The sequence below is a fragment of the Phyllostomus discolor genome, chromosome 7 (genome assembly GCF_004126475.2).
Source record: "Phyllostomus discolor isolate MPI-MPIP mPhyDis1 chromosome 7, mPhyDis1.pri.v3, whole genome shotgun sequence".
NCBI classification, from domain to species: Eukaryota; Metazoa; Chordata; class Mammalia; order Chiroptera; family Phyllostomidae; genus Phyllostomus; species Phyllostomus discolor.
This window is the reverse complement of record NC_040909.2, coordinates 48,284,698-48,300,417: the sequence shown is the minus strand read 5'-3', so window position 1 is coordinate 48,300,417 and position 15,720 is coordinate 48,284,698. Positions and strand designations below refer to the sequence as shown.

At 41.6% G+C, this 15,720-nt stretch overlaps 1 protein-coding gene across 1 annotated transcript in view; it reads right to left on the bottom strand.

Moving 5' to 3' along the window:
• CACNA2D3 (calcium voltage-gated channel auxiliary subunit alpha2delta 3) overlaps positions 1-15,720 on the bottom strand; it is an 867,352-nt gene that overhangs the window by 294,521 nt on the left and 557,111 nt on the right. The window contains 1 exon segment of the mRNA XM_028518873.2: positions 10,735-10,868. Within this exon segment, the coding sequence (XP_028374674.1) occupies positions 10,735-10,868 (134 nt within the window).

Here is a 15,720-nt window from a genome sequence, read left to right as displayed (position 1 = left end):
ACTATTAGTATCATTATCAGACTAACTTTTCTAATTTGGTTTTCTAATACAACCACAGAAATAAGCCCCCAATCCCCATAATCATCTGTCCTAACTGGACACAGACTAGTACCTTGCTGTTAACTTAGGGGCACACAAAAGAATTCCACTTTGGGATTCAATGATCACTCAGAATACTACCTAGGCTCTGTGGTGCCAAGAAGGAGCAAAAGAACTGCTTTGGAGCCTCCTTCAGTGCTCCATACCCCCTCCTCATGATCTCCCAGAGCAGCTCTCCTTCTATATATTTTATACATAAAGAGTCTATGGAAACATTTGACTAGATAAAGGGCTCTACTGGTTTAAACCATGGTAGTATAATGAGTACCATACCAATGCGATGCATGATTTTTGACTTGGATTAGTTTTGAGCTCTACACACAAATTCTATGCAGAACGCTTACTTCTCAGTCCTCCCAGGATCAATTTCCTTTGGGACTGGTTTCTTCCCACTCTGTGAGACTCAGGTCATCAATTAATAGCTCCATCTAACTTCTCAGTGTGGGGTTTTGACCCAAACAGGCCTATCATAAGCTTTCTATAAATACTCTAAGAGTAAGGGAAAAATCAAGGACTATAAAGATAAAAAAGATTGGTGGATGGCAGAGGCCATCATTGTCACCCTTTAGAGAGAACATGCCCAGGAATTAAGCTAGTTAAGGGTCAAGGGATAAATCTAAATGACATGGGATTGAACGCTAAATCTAGTCAGGTCTCAAGACAAAACTATACTGGTGTCTTGGTTCCAAGAGTTAACAAATACTGTTTTTGACCTTGGCTACTCTGAGTTGGTGCTGTCACTTGTAAAGAAATAATGCTAAATAATCTACCATGCTAAATAATTATTTAGACTTAATGGCTTATCCATTCCTATAAGGTGTTAAATCTATTTCTAGAGTTTGTCCTTTCTTTATAGACAATTGCAAATTATTACACCATAAGAGCAGAAACAACAATAAATCTAAAAATTTGGGAAAAAAACACTTAAATCTACTATTTTTTCACTTTCAGTCCTAAGCTTTTAAACTAGTTGACAGTCATCCTTACAGGGTATTAGGACATCTTCACTGAATATAATATTTTTATACTTTTGATGCATAGTTTTATTATATTAACTCAAAGAAAAAAAGGGAAAGCTTAGAAAAAAAATCCAGAATCAAATGGAAGAGGAAAACAGTTAGATGAATGTAAATGATACTAGAAATCAGAAATGCACTCATTTTTAACATAACTATCTCCTGGCAAAAAAATAATTATAATAGTAATCAGTTTCAATGGAAATAAAGTACTGTAATATTTATAGTCTGTGCCAGAGTTATAATGACTGTGGGGCCAGAAGTGAAGTGTCACAGCATGCTCCACATGTTTTTTAACATGGTTTCTAAAGGCTCTGGAGGCTATTAAATTTAATGAACCCATCTGCTATGAAATAGAGGTCCCAACATAATCAGTTTCCCCCATGCCATGTAATGCAGATGGCATTCTCTGTTCCACAACCCAGCAGGATGGTTTATGTTTCTCTTTACGTGTGTCTTTTTGTTTTGACGATTTGAACTTCTTTGATATGCAGTGGTGTTGTGGGAAAATACTGTAAATTCAGTTTCCAAGCCCCAACAACTTCCTTATGATGCTTTTGACCCCCTGAATAATTGCTTCTAGGCAGCAAGATGTTGTAACTTAAAGCAATAATAGCCCAAACGACTCCTAAATGACCTAGGTGCTATTCCTAGATGGGAAACTGAAACAAATGTGCAATTTATAAAATGCAAATCATTTTCTCCAAGTTGGACTTAGTGGGGGGTGAGGAGGAGGGACACAGGTCCAATTTGCAAATGCAGCTAAATTGGTTCGAAGGTTCTTACAAATTGCAGGCTGAATTGCATTACCAGCAAAGGGGAGGGGCAAGAGGGCTCGGTAATGAATTCTCATTATTTTAAATGGTCACATTCCCACTGTTTCTCAAAGATTTCTTTGCTTCCCTTCTGTGTGTCCCTGTGTCTATGCAAACTCCCCTGGAGGGGTTGATCACGATATGATGTTCCCTCAGTTTAATGCAGGTTCTGCCCCGCACAGCACATTGGGAGGCATTCCCAAGATGATTAGGACCCAACTGGGAAGTACAAGCCATTTGCTTACAAAATGGAACAAATTCCATTGTTAGTGACTTTTTTTTTTTGCTCTGCGCCTAAGAGATAATGACTGTGCATGACTTGTATTCAGATAAGAAGCCCATGAGTTTCAGAATTCTGGTGTTTGCTGTATTGTCAATTAATACATGAGCTCTTATTAGATGAAACATAATTAATGTTGTTAACATTAATTCATTTATTTGGGCTTCACCAGGAAAGCAAATTGAATAGAACAGCCAGGCAGGAAACAGAATATTTAACCAAACTGGTAGTAGCAGGCAGGGAGGATGGCCCTGAAAGGGCAGTTTTGTCAGTCTCCTTTCTAGATCATTCTTGGTTAAGGGCAATCCTTGACTCTCGTGTGCAAGAATTCAAACCCAGCTTCTGTCCCTAAACTTTTATCTTGAGCTTGTTCAGACCTAGAACTGCATGAATCAATACATAATAAAAAGGAAAAGCACTTTACTCGTAGGTCATCTTAAGCTATTCATTTAAGCATTAAATCACTTACATAATTACATTTGTTGCTGCTGGGTTTTAAACCATAATCACTGATGAGTCAAGCAAACAGAATTCCTTTTGCCTTAACCACCAGATAATTAAGGAGAAAGACTTTTAATACCATATTAAGCAAACTTGTGGGATCAAGTGTCCAAATTTACTATTAAACGAATACATATTTTCTTAGAATTTGGTAGAAATTACAGAACTCATCAGGGTCAGAAGTCTTTTGATTCTAAAAGGAATCAAAGCCAATTTCAGAGTACATGTCCCAAGGAGAACCAGGCACCTTGAGCTGCCCATGCAGAGTAGAGCTGTTCTGATGGAGAGCAGACATGGCTGTCCTGAGTTGGCAGAAGGAGATGTTGGGGCATCACCTTCTGACATTATGTTTTCCTCTGAGACCACAGTACATGGATGGAGGCTGTTACAGTAGGCAGTATTCTAAAATGCTCCTTAGATTTCTGCCCCATTAAGTACATGTATCTTAAAATATCCTCCCCTGGAGTGTGAGTATGACAGGATATCACTCCCATTAGGTTACTGTCATTGCACTCTGAGTTAATTAAAAGAGAGGTTATCCTGGGTTGGCTTGCCATAATCAAAGATGCCTTTAAAGGAAAGTAAAGGTTCAAAGAGGTGCATTCTTGGTGGCCTGGAGGAAAGTAAACATTATGTGAACTATACCATGGCCATGTGGCAAGGAACTGTGGGTTATAGGAGCTGAGAACAACCCACAATGGATAGTAAACAAGGAAACAGGAACCTAAGCTTCCAAATGCAAGGGACTGCAATCTGCCAACAATCTGAATGAGACTGGAAGAGGCCCCTGAGCTGCAGATGAGCACTGCAGTGCAGCCAACACTTAATTGCAGCCTTGTGAGATCCTAAGCTAAGGGTCCAGCTAACTTGTGCCCAGACTCCTGACCCAGGGGAACCATGAGATAATACATTTGTGTTGTTTTAAGCAGATAAGTTTGTAGTAATCCATTTCGAGGCAATAAAAAACTAATACAGCTGTCCCAACGAAGCTGACCCACATTGCAGAGTGTGCTGGCAGTTCCAGCTGGGAATTGCAAGCATGCTCACACCAGTTGGTGGCCCTCCTTGCTGCATCTGGGAAGGTCATTCTCCTTCATGCAGCACACAGCTCCTGAAGGCTACCAAGAGGCAGTGAGACAATAAGCAGACATTAACCTAGCTACCAGATCTACCCCATCAACCTAGGAGGAAACAAACTAATTAAGGTAAACTACCCTACAGCAAGGAAAGATGGAAGGAAGGAAAGGAAGGAAGGAAGGAAGGAAGGAAGGAAGGAAGGAAGGAAGGAAGGAAGGAAGGAAGGAAGGGGGGAGGGAGGGAGGGAGGGAAGGAAGGAAGGAGGGAAGGAAGGAAGGAAGGAAGGAAGGAAGGAAGGAAGGAAGGAAGGAAGGAGGGAGGGAGGGAGGGAGGGAGGGAAGGAAGGAAGGAAGGAAGAAGTGTCGGTTTCCTTGAATGCAGAAAAGACCTTTTTTGGTCTTTCATGATTGCTTTGCCCATATTCAACACACTGGTAACTTTTTAGCAACTTTCTTTAGAGTCTTTCCAAGGCACTCATTTACATAGTCACAGAAGTAATAACTTCCTTTTTTACACTGAGAATTCATTAGTTTAAATAATATTCAACTAATTTATAATTATGACAAAATGACAAGTGGCATCCATAGGTTTGGGAGGACTGACTGGTTTTCCTTAAGCTTGCAGGTCAGGTGGGGGGACAGTTGTATGTATGCATCATATGCCAGCAAGGCCTGCAGACCAGTGTGCTGTGAGCACACTGGCACAGCTGTTCCGGAGCAAAGAGAGGGCATTGAGTCAGTTAAGGGACAGCCAGCTAAGGGCCTTCTACCACATCTGCCTTTCCTTGAACAAGGTGACCAGTTTTTACCTCTGTAAGGCTGCGATGCACTCTCCTTGGCTGGTTCCGCACAACCATCAGTCTTCCTTTGGGACACTTGTCCCCAGGCACCAACATTAGATGTTAGTATCTGACCCACAACACGTACTACAGCAAAATGAATTCCAAAGGATAAAAGTGTATCTCTAGAAGAAAAGTGCTTTCAAGAGACTCACCATACTGGAGTCCTGAATTCTATTATCTAAATGTCAGAAGCTATATTGTAGTTCCCATGAAGTTTTTTTGAGACCCAGCTCAAAGAAGCAAGAGTATTTTTTAAAACTCTCACAACCAAGGAGAAAAAGTCCTACTGGATTTCCTGACGTTGGGAATGATGATAGGTAGTATTTATTGCATTTTCATCATGCACAGACATTTAATCCTTAGAGTCAACCCTGGAAGGCAGGTTTTATCTCCATTTGTAAATGAGGAAAGCAGTACTCAAAAAGCTAATTCACTTGCTTACAATCACATAGCTTATATGGCATACATGCAGAATTCAAACTGAGGCTACTCTTACTCTAAATTAAATGCCCTTAGCTATTATCCTGAGGTAGATTTTAAATATGTTGAAATATACAAAAATCCTATAGCTACCAATCCCACCAGGAAATCAGGTATTAAAATAGAGTCACTGTGCCAATGCTAAGTGCTCCTGAGTTTGATCTTTTTCATTATTGTAAGCTGGGCTGGGGCTGTTCTGGACATGTCAGGACAGTCATGAGCTTGCAACAAATGTGCTGACCTCAACCCCCAACCCCCATTGTTTTCTGAGTGGTTCCAAAATTTCAGCTTAGAATTTAAACTGTGCAGATGAGTTCAGCATACAGATCCTATTTTGACCCTGCATAAATGACAGGGGGCTTTTGTTCTTGTCCTGGCAGAACCCAGGCCCAGATGAGCTTAAAGAATGTTGCTTCCCAGCCCAAGAGGCACCTGTTGGAGCAGCACCTGTCTTCTGCTCACCAAACAGGCCTATGAAAGAGGAAGACTTTCTCCCCAGAGTCCTCACTAACCCAACAAGGTTCTCAAGACCACCAGGATGAGAAGGAACCCTCAAAACTTTCTACTAGGAAATTTATTTATCAGGTCTATTTGCAAAGATACAACAGAGAAGCTTGCAAAGCACAGAGGTGATGCTGAGCTATCATTTCATGGACAAGAATATTCTTGGGGGTTACTTTTATGTACGTCAAAAGGGTTTGAAAGAGGTGTAATAAATGAACTCTGTTATCTTGGAGTTCCACCTCACTCAATAATATCCACTTAAACCATTATTTTACTTTAAAGTAAGTAGAGGTGATTATAACAGAATGCAAATTTTTAAGATAAAACACAAAATGTCGAAAACCTTTCCATTGTAACTGCTCATCTACAGTGGGTCCCAGACCATTTTTTCTGCCTCTGCTTTCAAGAGCTCATTAGTAGACAAGTTAGAGGAACAATGCGCTCTCCCTCTCTCTTAACCGCTCTCTGCATATAAACATATACGAGACCTCTCTGGAAAAGTCCAGCCATTGTTAATATAACAAGAACAGTTTGTGTGACATCAATGTAACCTGGCAGCCAAGGAGAGTGGACTGGAATGTGTATGCATGAACAGTGACGACTTCACTGTACTGGTCAGTGGGGGTGGTAGACACTGTTGAGTGAACGAGTGTACTGTGTTACCATTGCATCCAAAATGACTGAGTGAGTAGAGCAATGAATCTGCATCAAATTTTGCAGTAAGCTTGAACATTCCTCTGCAGAAACTATTTGAATGATTCAGAAGGCCACAACCATGGGCAACTGGTGATTGGCAGCTTCTTCACAACAACGTGCCTGCTCATGTATTACATCTTGTGCAATTGTTTTGTGAAACATCAAATTAACCAGGTGACTCAGCCCTCTTAAGGCCCAGATTTGGCACCCTGCAACTTCTGGATTTTTCCCAAAACTAAAATCTCCTTTGAAAGGGAAGAGATTTCAGACCATCAATAAGATTCAGGAAAATACAACAGGGCAGCTGATGGTGACTGGAGCAACTGTGTGAAGTCCCAAGGTGCCTGCTTTGAAGGGGACTGAGATGTCATGGACCTGTGTACACTGTTTCTTGTATCTTGTATCTTCTTCAATAAATATCTGTATTTTTCACAGCATGTGGCTGGATACTTTCTAGACAGACCTCATAGATGTACCTATGTAATTAGTAAATCTAAAACAGTTGATTTAAGTAATTAACATACCTAAAGTAAGACATCACATTAATACAAAGCTTTATTTTCTTCTTCACCATGGGTACCAGGTCACTGATTCCCAGCCAGAATGTTCTATAAGTGTGATGTGTCCTTTTCCAAAAGCATGCTCTGTCCATTTGCTCCTCATTGGTGACATCAATTTTGATGACCCACTCAAGATTTTGTCTGGATTCAACCACTGTATAGATACAATTTTACCCCCTCACAACTTGTCAGAAACCTCTAGGAAAGCTCTTTGAGACAATGAAAATATCGTGCTCAAAACTTTGCCCTAGATTTAGCATCCATTGATCACCTTTGCACTAACCAGTCTTTACTAAAATGGTTGCAGAGTGGTGATTTTCAAACCCCATGGCTCCCTCCATGTTTTAACCAGTCAGCATTGCATTTTACACTGCACTCCTCCCACCTGCCCATCACTTTGAGATTTGTTTATCTACTTATTAGCAGTAAGGACACATGGATTTTCTGTTTTGCTCTACAGGATTAGTTCATTACTGTCCTTTTTATTTAGAGGCTCACACTGTCCAAGGGTTGAGAGAGCTGACTCCAGTGTCTCTTTGATGTGACCTCATTGTTCCCAGAACAATATATTCCAAGCTTTTATTCAGGTTGTGGGGTTGGGGAGTATTTTCCCTGCACACCCTCTGGAATTGACAATTTCTCTAAGGAACCCTGATTTCTTTTAGTGGGGCGTGGTTCTTAGAAACTAGGATTCAGCTTCTAGATGTGGTGGTTGCTGTGCAGGTGCCATTTCTAGGTCCTTTCAGTGGCCATAGCTGTGGCTTCAGTCCCAAGACCCTTCAGTCCAGTCTCACCCCACAGGTGTCTGCCTTGTCTCCCCCCACTTATACACTTGCTCCATCTTACCATACTCACAAAGTAAGTTCAGAATTACTATACCCACTTTACTACAAATGATACCAAAAATTTAAAATTTATTTGCAGTTCTTTCTTCCCTCTTAGCCTGAGGATAGTCAGAGTACTGTTCAAAATTTAATGCTGTGTGTAACTGTTATATCCAAAGAGTGACTTCTTTCCCCTCCCTTTCTGGATAATTTTCTCCTGCTCATTTGAAATGTAGTTAAACTCATTTGCTTCTGTTTGTATTCACTATTAGTTTTGCCCCCATTTTTTATTTTATTTCAATTTTTGAAAACATGGCATTAACATGCTTTCAAAAGTTAAAACTAGGCAAAACAATAGCTCAGAGATGTCTCTCTCCCTCACTGGCTCTTCTCATCTGCACTCCCTCCCACTTTTTGTAGATAACCAATTATATGGGTTTCCGATTTATCTTTCTGTTTATTTTTGTAAAAATTAGCAGATAACTCATGTCTTCTTATTCCCTTTATTACACAGAATGTAGCACCTTATTTATCCTCTTGCATTTTACTCATTTTGCTTAGCAATATATCCATTCCATATCAAACAAGAGCAAACATCTTCATTCTTGTTTTTTAGCATTGTGTGAATATACCATACTTTATCCACCTAACCCTTATGTTTAAGTATTTAGATAACTTTCAGTATTTTGCAATTATGAGCAATTCTGTATTGAACAGAATGTATTTATTTTTACAGTGTTGAGGTTCATCTTCAGGGTTAATTCCTACATTCAGGATTGCTGGGGCAAGGTGGGATTGCCAGGTCAAGGTGGGATTGCCCTGCTCTGTCTCCCCACAACAATGTGTGAGTGTCCCCTTCCCATAGCCTCACCAACACAGTATACAGTTCAGCCTTTAGTTTTTGCTTCTCTGATAGTTGCAAAAATGGTATCTCACTATATGTCATTTTATATATTTTTTATTATGAGTGAAGTAGTACATCTTCCAAATGCTTAAAAGCCAGTTTGATTACTTTCTGTGAATTTTATCATGCTCATGTCTTTTGTTCATTTTCTTCTATAGGAATTTTGGGCATTCCCCTTGAATTTTTAAAAGTTCTTGATATATTAGGATTATTAATTCTTTATGTGTCCTATATATTGCAAATATTTTCTCCTATTTTTATCATTTGCCTTTTGACTTTGCTTATAATAGTTTTTTACTTACAAAAGTTGGTTTTTGTTTTGCTTTTATTTCAAGAGGTCAACTTATTCATCTTTCTTTTTATTGCATCTGGATTTTGGAGTCATTGTTAGAAAGCCTTTCTCAAAAAAAAAAAAGAAAAAGGGGGGGGGGGAGAAAGCCTTTTTCTGAATTCAGGTCACAGAGGAAGTGACCTGCATTGTGTTCTACTCTTATATGGTTTCATTTTTCACACTTCAGAGCTCTGATCCACTTGTAATTCTCTTTTGGGTACAATATTAAGAATAGAACTATTTTTTTTCTAAATGGCTATCTAGTTTTCTCAAAACATCTAGTACAAAGTCCATCCGACCCCACTAATTTAAAATGCCGTATTTATCACATACTACATTTCTATGTGGAGGTGGGTCTTTTTTTTTTTTTTTTTTGTCTTAGACCTTCTATTCCACTGATCATCTCTCTATCCAGGTGCACATACTATGTTTTAATTTAGAGACTTTGTTTAATACTTTTAAAATTGATGAAACAAATAAAATGACTGGTCAAACTGGCTGTTTAGGGTATATATACACCCTAAAGCCACTGTGTGACTTGATCACTTCAGTCCTGGCTAGCTGCATTCCTCCTCTTCATGCCTGCCTCTCCTGCCTTACTCAACCACACGGAAGAAGAGATGGGACCATCACTGTCATTGCTATTGTTATTGTTAGTGCGGTGCCAACATAAATGAGGTGGCTTAGTTATTTAATTTCCATGATTCCAAACTAAATTGGTGTCAGACTCTGAAAGTGATACAAGTCCAAGGTCTCCCTGTTAACCAGAGAGGGCTTTTCAGCTTAACATCCTTCTCTATTCTAGGCGATTCTCCTGGGGAAGGGACACCTCTTCTTGACCAGTTCACATCTCCAAGGTCAAACTGTGACTTTAAGGCTGAGGTGGAGCAGGCAGCTGTGGAGCCCCATAAGGTGGGTTCCCATGTGCAGTTCCTGCCCTGCATTTGCCTGTAACTGCCAGAAATGCAGCAGGAGTAAGAGCTCCTGGAGAGAAAAGCTGGCCCACAGCAGCCATTGAGACCACTCTGGAGAACAGCTATGTCTGGGTTACAGTGATTAATGTGATGTTAATCCCAACAAAAACGATGGGAGAGAGGCCCTGTGAGAACATTTACAATCAATTAATGAAAAACGCCACTCCCATTAGACTCATTATCACTATGAAAAATCACCCTGAAAATACACAAGAAACCAGGCCACAGAGCCATTGTTTGACGATTGGCAAAGCTCCTCCTTTTAAACTAATTCAGCATCAGAATCTCTTGCTTAGAATTCAGCTTCAGAATGAGCCTTGGCCTGAGTTCCAAAAACAATCCAATGCCTATGTAACCACCACTAAAGCATATTCTCACTTGTCTATGGGAAGGAAATGCAGCTGTGGCCTCTGTGGTGGCTCCGATTCACTGCCAGAGCTGAGCTGCAGTTGCCCTCCCAAGCTGAGACCAAAAGATTCATCACCAGGACTGGGCCTCTGTCAAGGATTGGCGAGGACTGACTCTAACAGGCCCATAATCACCGCTACAATGACAGAACTTGTATACATGTGAGAAGGAAAAAAGTAACTAGAGAAGACACAATTTAAAAGCAAGTTTTCTGTACTGATCATCTACCTTCCAGGATGCCAGTTACATTTTCACCAACCTTGTTTCCCAAGGGGACCCACACAAATGATACAACAAAGGAAAATGTCATTGAACACCATTATTGAGGAAGAGTGATATGATTGCTGTGCCCTGAAATTCACACAGGAAACTCCCCCAATACAGGATGCAACCTCAGGCACTCCCCCAGGGCCCCTGGACTCACAGTGCTGTCGATGTAAGCTTCTGTCCACACCACGTCGTGCTCCTGGTCAATCACCTTGGGCCGGCTGAGGACGTGGAGATATTCCATGACATTTTCCTGCACATCAGCCAAGGTGGAGATCTGGGTGAAAAATCCTGTTGAGGGAGAGCCAGTTCAGTAACAGACAGGAAGACCTGCACCTCAGAACTCGAACATGCCATGCCCTCTTGGCCTCTAGCTCAGTCCTTTCCTTTCTTTTTCTTTTTAAACATATATCTCCCCTCTGTCATCGTGTTAGAAAATATCATCAAGCAAAGAAATAAAATTAAGATCAACCATAAGACCACCTCCCAGAGGAAGTCCCTGTTAACCCTTTAGAGAATGTCTTCCCAGACTTTTTTCTGTACATACACAAATATACCTTCCCTGGCAGAAATGGCAGTCCTCTTACATGACATTTTATAACCTTTTATTTTTTACTTTAGTGAGTCTATTTCCAATAGAAAACTATAAACCACAAAATTGACAGGATATCCATTTTTATCACTGTAACAGCAATGGTTATAATTATTTTTTTAAATCCTCACTTGAGGATATGTTTATTGATTTTGGAGAGAGAGAGAGGAGGAGAAAGAGAGCAAAACATTGATGTGAGAGAGAAACATCTATCAGTTGCCTCCTTTACTTGGGAATTGGACCTACAACCTAGGTATGTGCCCTGACCAGGAATCAAACTTGCAACCTTTTGGTCTACAAGATGATGCTCCAACCAACTGAGCCACCCAGTCAGGGCTATAATCAATTTTGGAGTGCTTACTAAGGGACACAAAATTTGCTAAACAGTTGAGGGACTTTGTCTCATCATTCTTCACAACATGATGAAGCAGGGATAGCTGTGTCCGCTTTAAAGAGAAGATGACCAAGGCAGGCCGAAGATGCACGTCTCAAACATATTCTCACAGGTATCCAGCAACAAATACAGAAGGTGAATCCCATGCCAAATACAGAAGGATTGTGAGTCTCTTAATCTGTGCCTTTTGCTTTCACAGAATTTTGCCCTTTATGTGTTTAAGGCAGAAATGCCAGCTCATACCCTCATATGGTTATCAGACCTGCCTTTCGAATATGCTGGGTAGCCATGCATATGGCTTAGAAACCATGCATGGTTTTAAGTAGCAGAAAAAGTTCCAATCATGCTATTGTCTTGGGTATGGGAATGCCATTTTGATCTCGAGTTCAGAGCATTGCTGTATTCCTCTTTCGTTTGGAGTCCTGTTGGCCTCCTGTGCATGGACGATGTTAGAAGGGACAGGATAAACAGAGCATGGGTCTGCATCCCTAGGAGGGGCCCCTCCTTCAAACATTGATGGGAAGATTTCCCAGTGCCTTACACTGGAGAAGCAGGGATTAATACAATGGGCAGCACCCCCACCTCCTGGGACACACAGCAGGGATGGCCAATCAGGTGGCAACCCCAAGGAAAGGTCAGTGCCATTGAGCCCTGAAGGATGAGGGCCAGTTAGCCAGGGGAAGAGGGGTTAAAGAGTATCCAGTAAAGCAAGGAGTATAAATAAGGGCCGAAGGTCAGAGTCAGGCCCCTTCTAGGAAATGAAAATAGCTCAGAGTGACTGGGGTAAAGAGCTGGGGCAGGGAGTGTGCTAGAAGACTAGAGGAATGATGGGGAACTGTCACATAGCACCTTGAGGAGGAGTTTAGGCTTTGTCTTACAGGCAGGCAGTCATGGAAGGATTGTAAGCAGGGGCACTGCTGGACAGTCATATTTGTCCCTATGCCTTTAATGAGGACCTTTATAATGAGCTCATGTTGGTTCCCATTGCCAACAAATCAGAGAGGGTATGTGTGCCTCTAAAGCCAGAGCTGTCACAGCAGAGTTCTACAGTGTCAGTAGAACTTCTTAGTGTCTAAAACAGGGCTCAGGATAAGGAAATGCCAGCCTTCTGTTGTCCAGAAAGGGCTGGGACCCTCCCAGGGCATTTCCAAACAAAAGCCAGCTGGTTTGAATTTGGTGTGCCAACCCCAAACCAGGTTGGGACCATGTGGCTTCTGGCTTCCTGATGACAGCTCTGCACAGTGCTAATTAACATGCATTGTCACTCCTGTCCATCCCCACCCTTCCGGCAAAGGCCAGAGCCTTGCCTATCCCAGGGGAAACAGAGCCATTCCAAAGGAGGAGGCTCTGAGCTCCTGTTTTAGCAGGCACCCCAAGAGCACAGACCATGTGCACCTCAACCCTCTCTCAGACATCAGGCACCGAAGTTAGGGAGATCCATTGGCACACTGTTTTCACAGGACATTCAGGTGGCCCTTCTTGGATACATGGTAGGAAAGAAAAGTTTTAAAGAGGGTATCTGGTTGAAAGGGGACATCCATAGTTCCCTGTCCACACACAATAGCTATAAGCAGTGTTTGAGTAAGAAAGACAAACGTTTCATCTCTTCTCTAGTGGGCAAACCTTGTGTTCTGAGGGAAAGGTCTTAGACAATCAAGACGAAAAGGACAGCTAAGAGAGCTGTTGCTGTGCTGATAAGAGGAGGTTCTGTACCATTAGGGGACATGGGTGAGTGATTCTCAGTGTAGATGAATTCCTTTTTGGAACTGTGCCCAATGTGCAGTAAAGACAACATCTCTTAGGAGGAGTTCTTCTTGGTTGTCTATATTTTCTTAATCCTCAAAACCAACAGTAAAAATCCTTGATTTGGGTTTTCCAAAATAGGACCAAGAGAAGAAAGGGAATGAATGTAAGGAGGAGGATGGGAAAGACAGCTCATTAGCATAGAGGGGAGTGGAAAGGAAAAAAACACCACACTTTTGGACAGGATGGAGCTGAGATCATCCTCACTTGGCATTGCTTGTCATAGTCAAAGTTCTGAGAAGCTACAAAAATCTGGCTTCTCCCCAGAACTCCAGACCCACAGCCAACTGTATACCTGACACCTCCACAGGGTGACTAACAGGATTCTCAGACTGAACTCATCCCAAGCCAGCTCCTGATTTCCCTCCCCAAACACGTTCCTTCCCCATTTGTGTCTTCTGCATCTCAGAAAAGGGTGCCACTCCCCAATTTAGGTCCAAAACTTAAGAACTATCCTTGACAACCATCATTTGCTCACCCGACCCCACGTCTAATCCATGAGCATGCTCTTCTGGCCCCATCTCCATAATATATCTAAAATCCACGGCCCCAGCCCACTCCAGACTCCAGGGTCTCTCTGCCAGATTATAGCAACAGCCTCCCCACAGCCCTCTCCACATTATCTAGGCTCCTTGCAGCAGCCAGAGGGATCATCTAAAAGTACAAAGCAGTTATCATCTCCATGCTTAAGATCCTGAAACAGGTTTTATTTAGAGTTAGAATAAAATCCCAATTTCTTACCCAGACCACCAAGACTCTCCTTTGATTGCCTGCCACCCATCTGGATGACCTCACCCTTTCTTGTTTTCTCACCATTGGTCTCATTTTTTTCAGATCTCTCACCTTTCCCTTCCACTCACAGGCCAGCTTCATTCCCCTCTCAGACTTTGGCGCTTTCCGTACCCTCTGCCTGGCATACCTCTCCTCCAATCTCTCCATGACTGGGTCTTGTTTATCATGCAGGGTTCAGCTGTCTAAACTTATTTCCTCTCACCTCACCCTGCCTTCGCTTCCTTCAGAAGATTAATCTGCTGCTGAATTCTGACTTGCTTGTATCCTATGTTCTCTTCCACTGGAATATTAGCTCCATGAGATATTACAAAAAACTGATGCTTGTCTTGTGGGAAGCAGGATTCCCAGAGCCAGGCACACAAGTTAGTAGGAACCATTAGTGAAGCAGTGACTTACTCTGATTCACCTTGGCCCTGTGCACTTGAACATCACAGTAGCACCACTCCTGTGTTCATTGTACAGTGAGGAAATAGAACACAGAGAATGTAGTGATTTGTCCCATATCAATCGGAATCCAGGTTCATCTGATCAAAAACATTGCTCTTAACCACTGAAGACACTGCCTCTTCCTGTGTTAGAAAAAGGACAGACATGGCTGCTCATGGGTCCTCGTTGAGCAGGGTGCACCTACCAGGCTATCCATGTCTGTGGGGCTAGGAAAGGTTGAAGATGGGGTGAAGAAGCATGTGGTCCTCCATGAGGTTTCTGAAAAATGCTCATTAATTAGCACCAAAAAGCTACTCAATACCCAGCCCACAGTTCTAACTTATATTTCCATACATAGACCAGAGATGTAGATGTATAAAAGGTAAGAGAAGCTGGAATTATAAAAATAATACTAATAATGTATACTTCAAAATTTAATGCAAATTTAATAATCCAACCCCAACCCATTAAAATCTCAAACCTTTCTGAAAGACTCTTCTTGTTTTTAAATGTTTTAATCTAAGTTTTAGTTAACAAATGGGCTTTTGATGGATAACAGGAAGTTGCTGAGGGCTGGATGCTTTGGCTGTAACCATAGACGCTTCCCTTATTTTCCCTTTACATTCTCTGAACTGGCCCTTTTCCCTCTTTCACACTCCCCCACATTTTTTTTCTTTTAAATTCTAGCTCTTGAATGTTTATTCTCTTCTTTAATGTGCCTTTTTGGACTTCATATATCATGTAGGAAAACAGAATCAGCAATCACTCGGTAATTACCAAGGAGTAATTAATGCTGTAATTAGCCACCTATTACAAATGGTCTTCTCATTTTTCTATGTAACATCTATTTATTTACTTTACTCCGTTGCAGAGTCTCCTGTGAACTACAGGTTACAACTACTCAGTGCGATAAACCACACACAGCCTGGTACTTTGTATTTCTGAGGTTCTACTACCCTTACTTTGAGATTTCTGAAGGGTCCCTTGTCTAAAAGGTGCCTTTGCATGAGGTGCTCCATCACTCATTACTCTGCTTTGCCATGACGTCAGAGCTGAGAGCCCTGAGCCTGCTCCTCAGTAGGAGACCCTGGTTGTCTACCTCCCATGCCAAGGTCCTCATTCCACCTTTGGTGTGA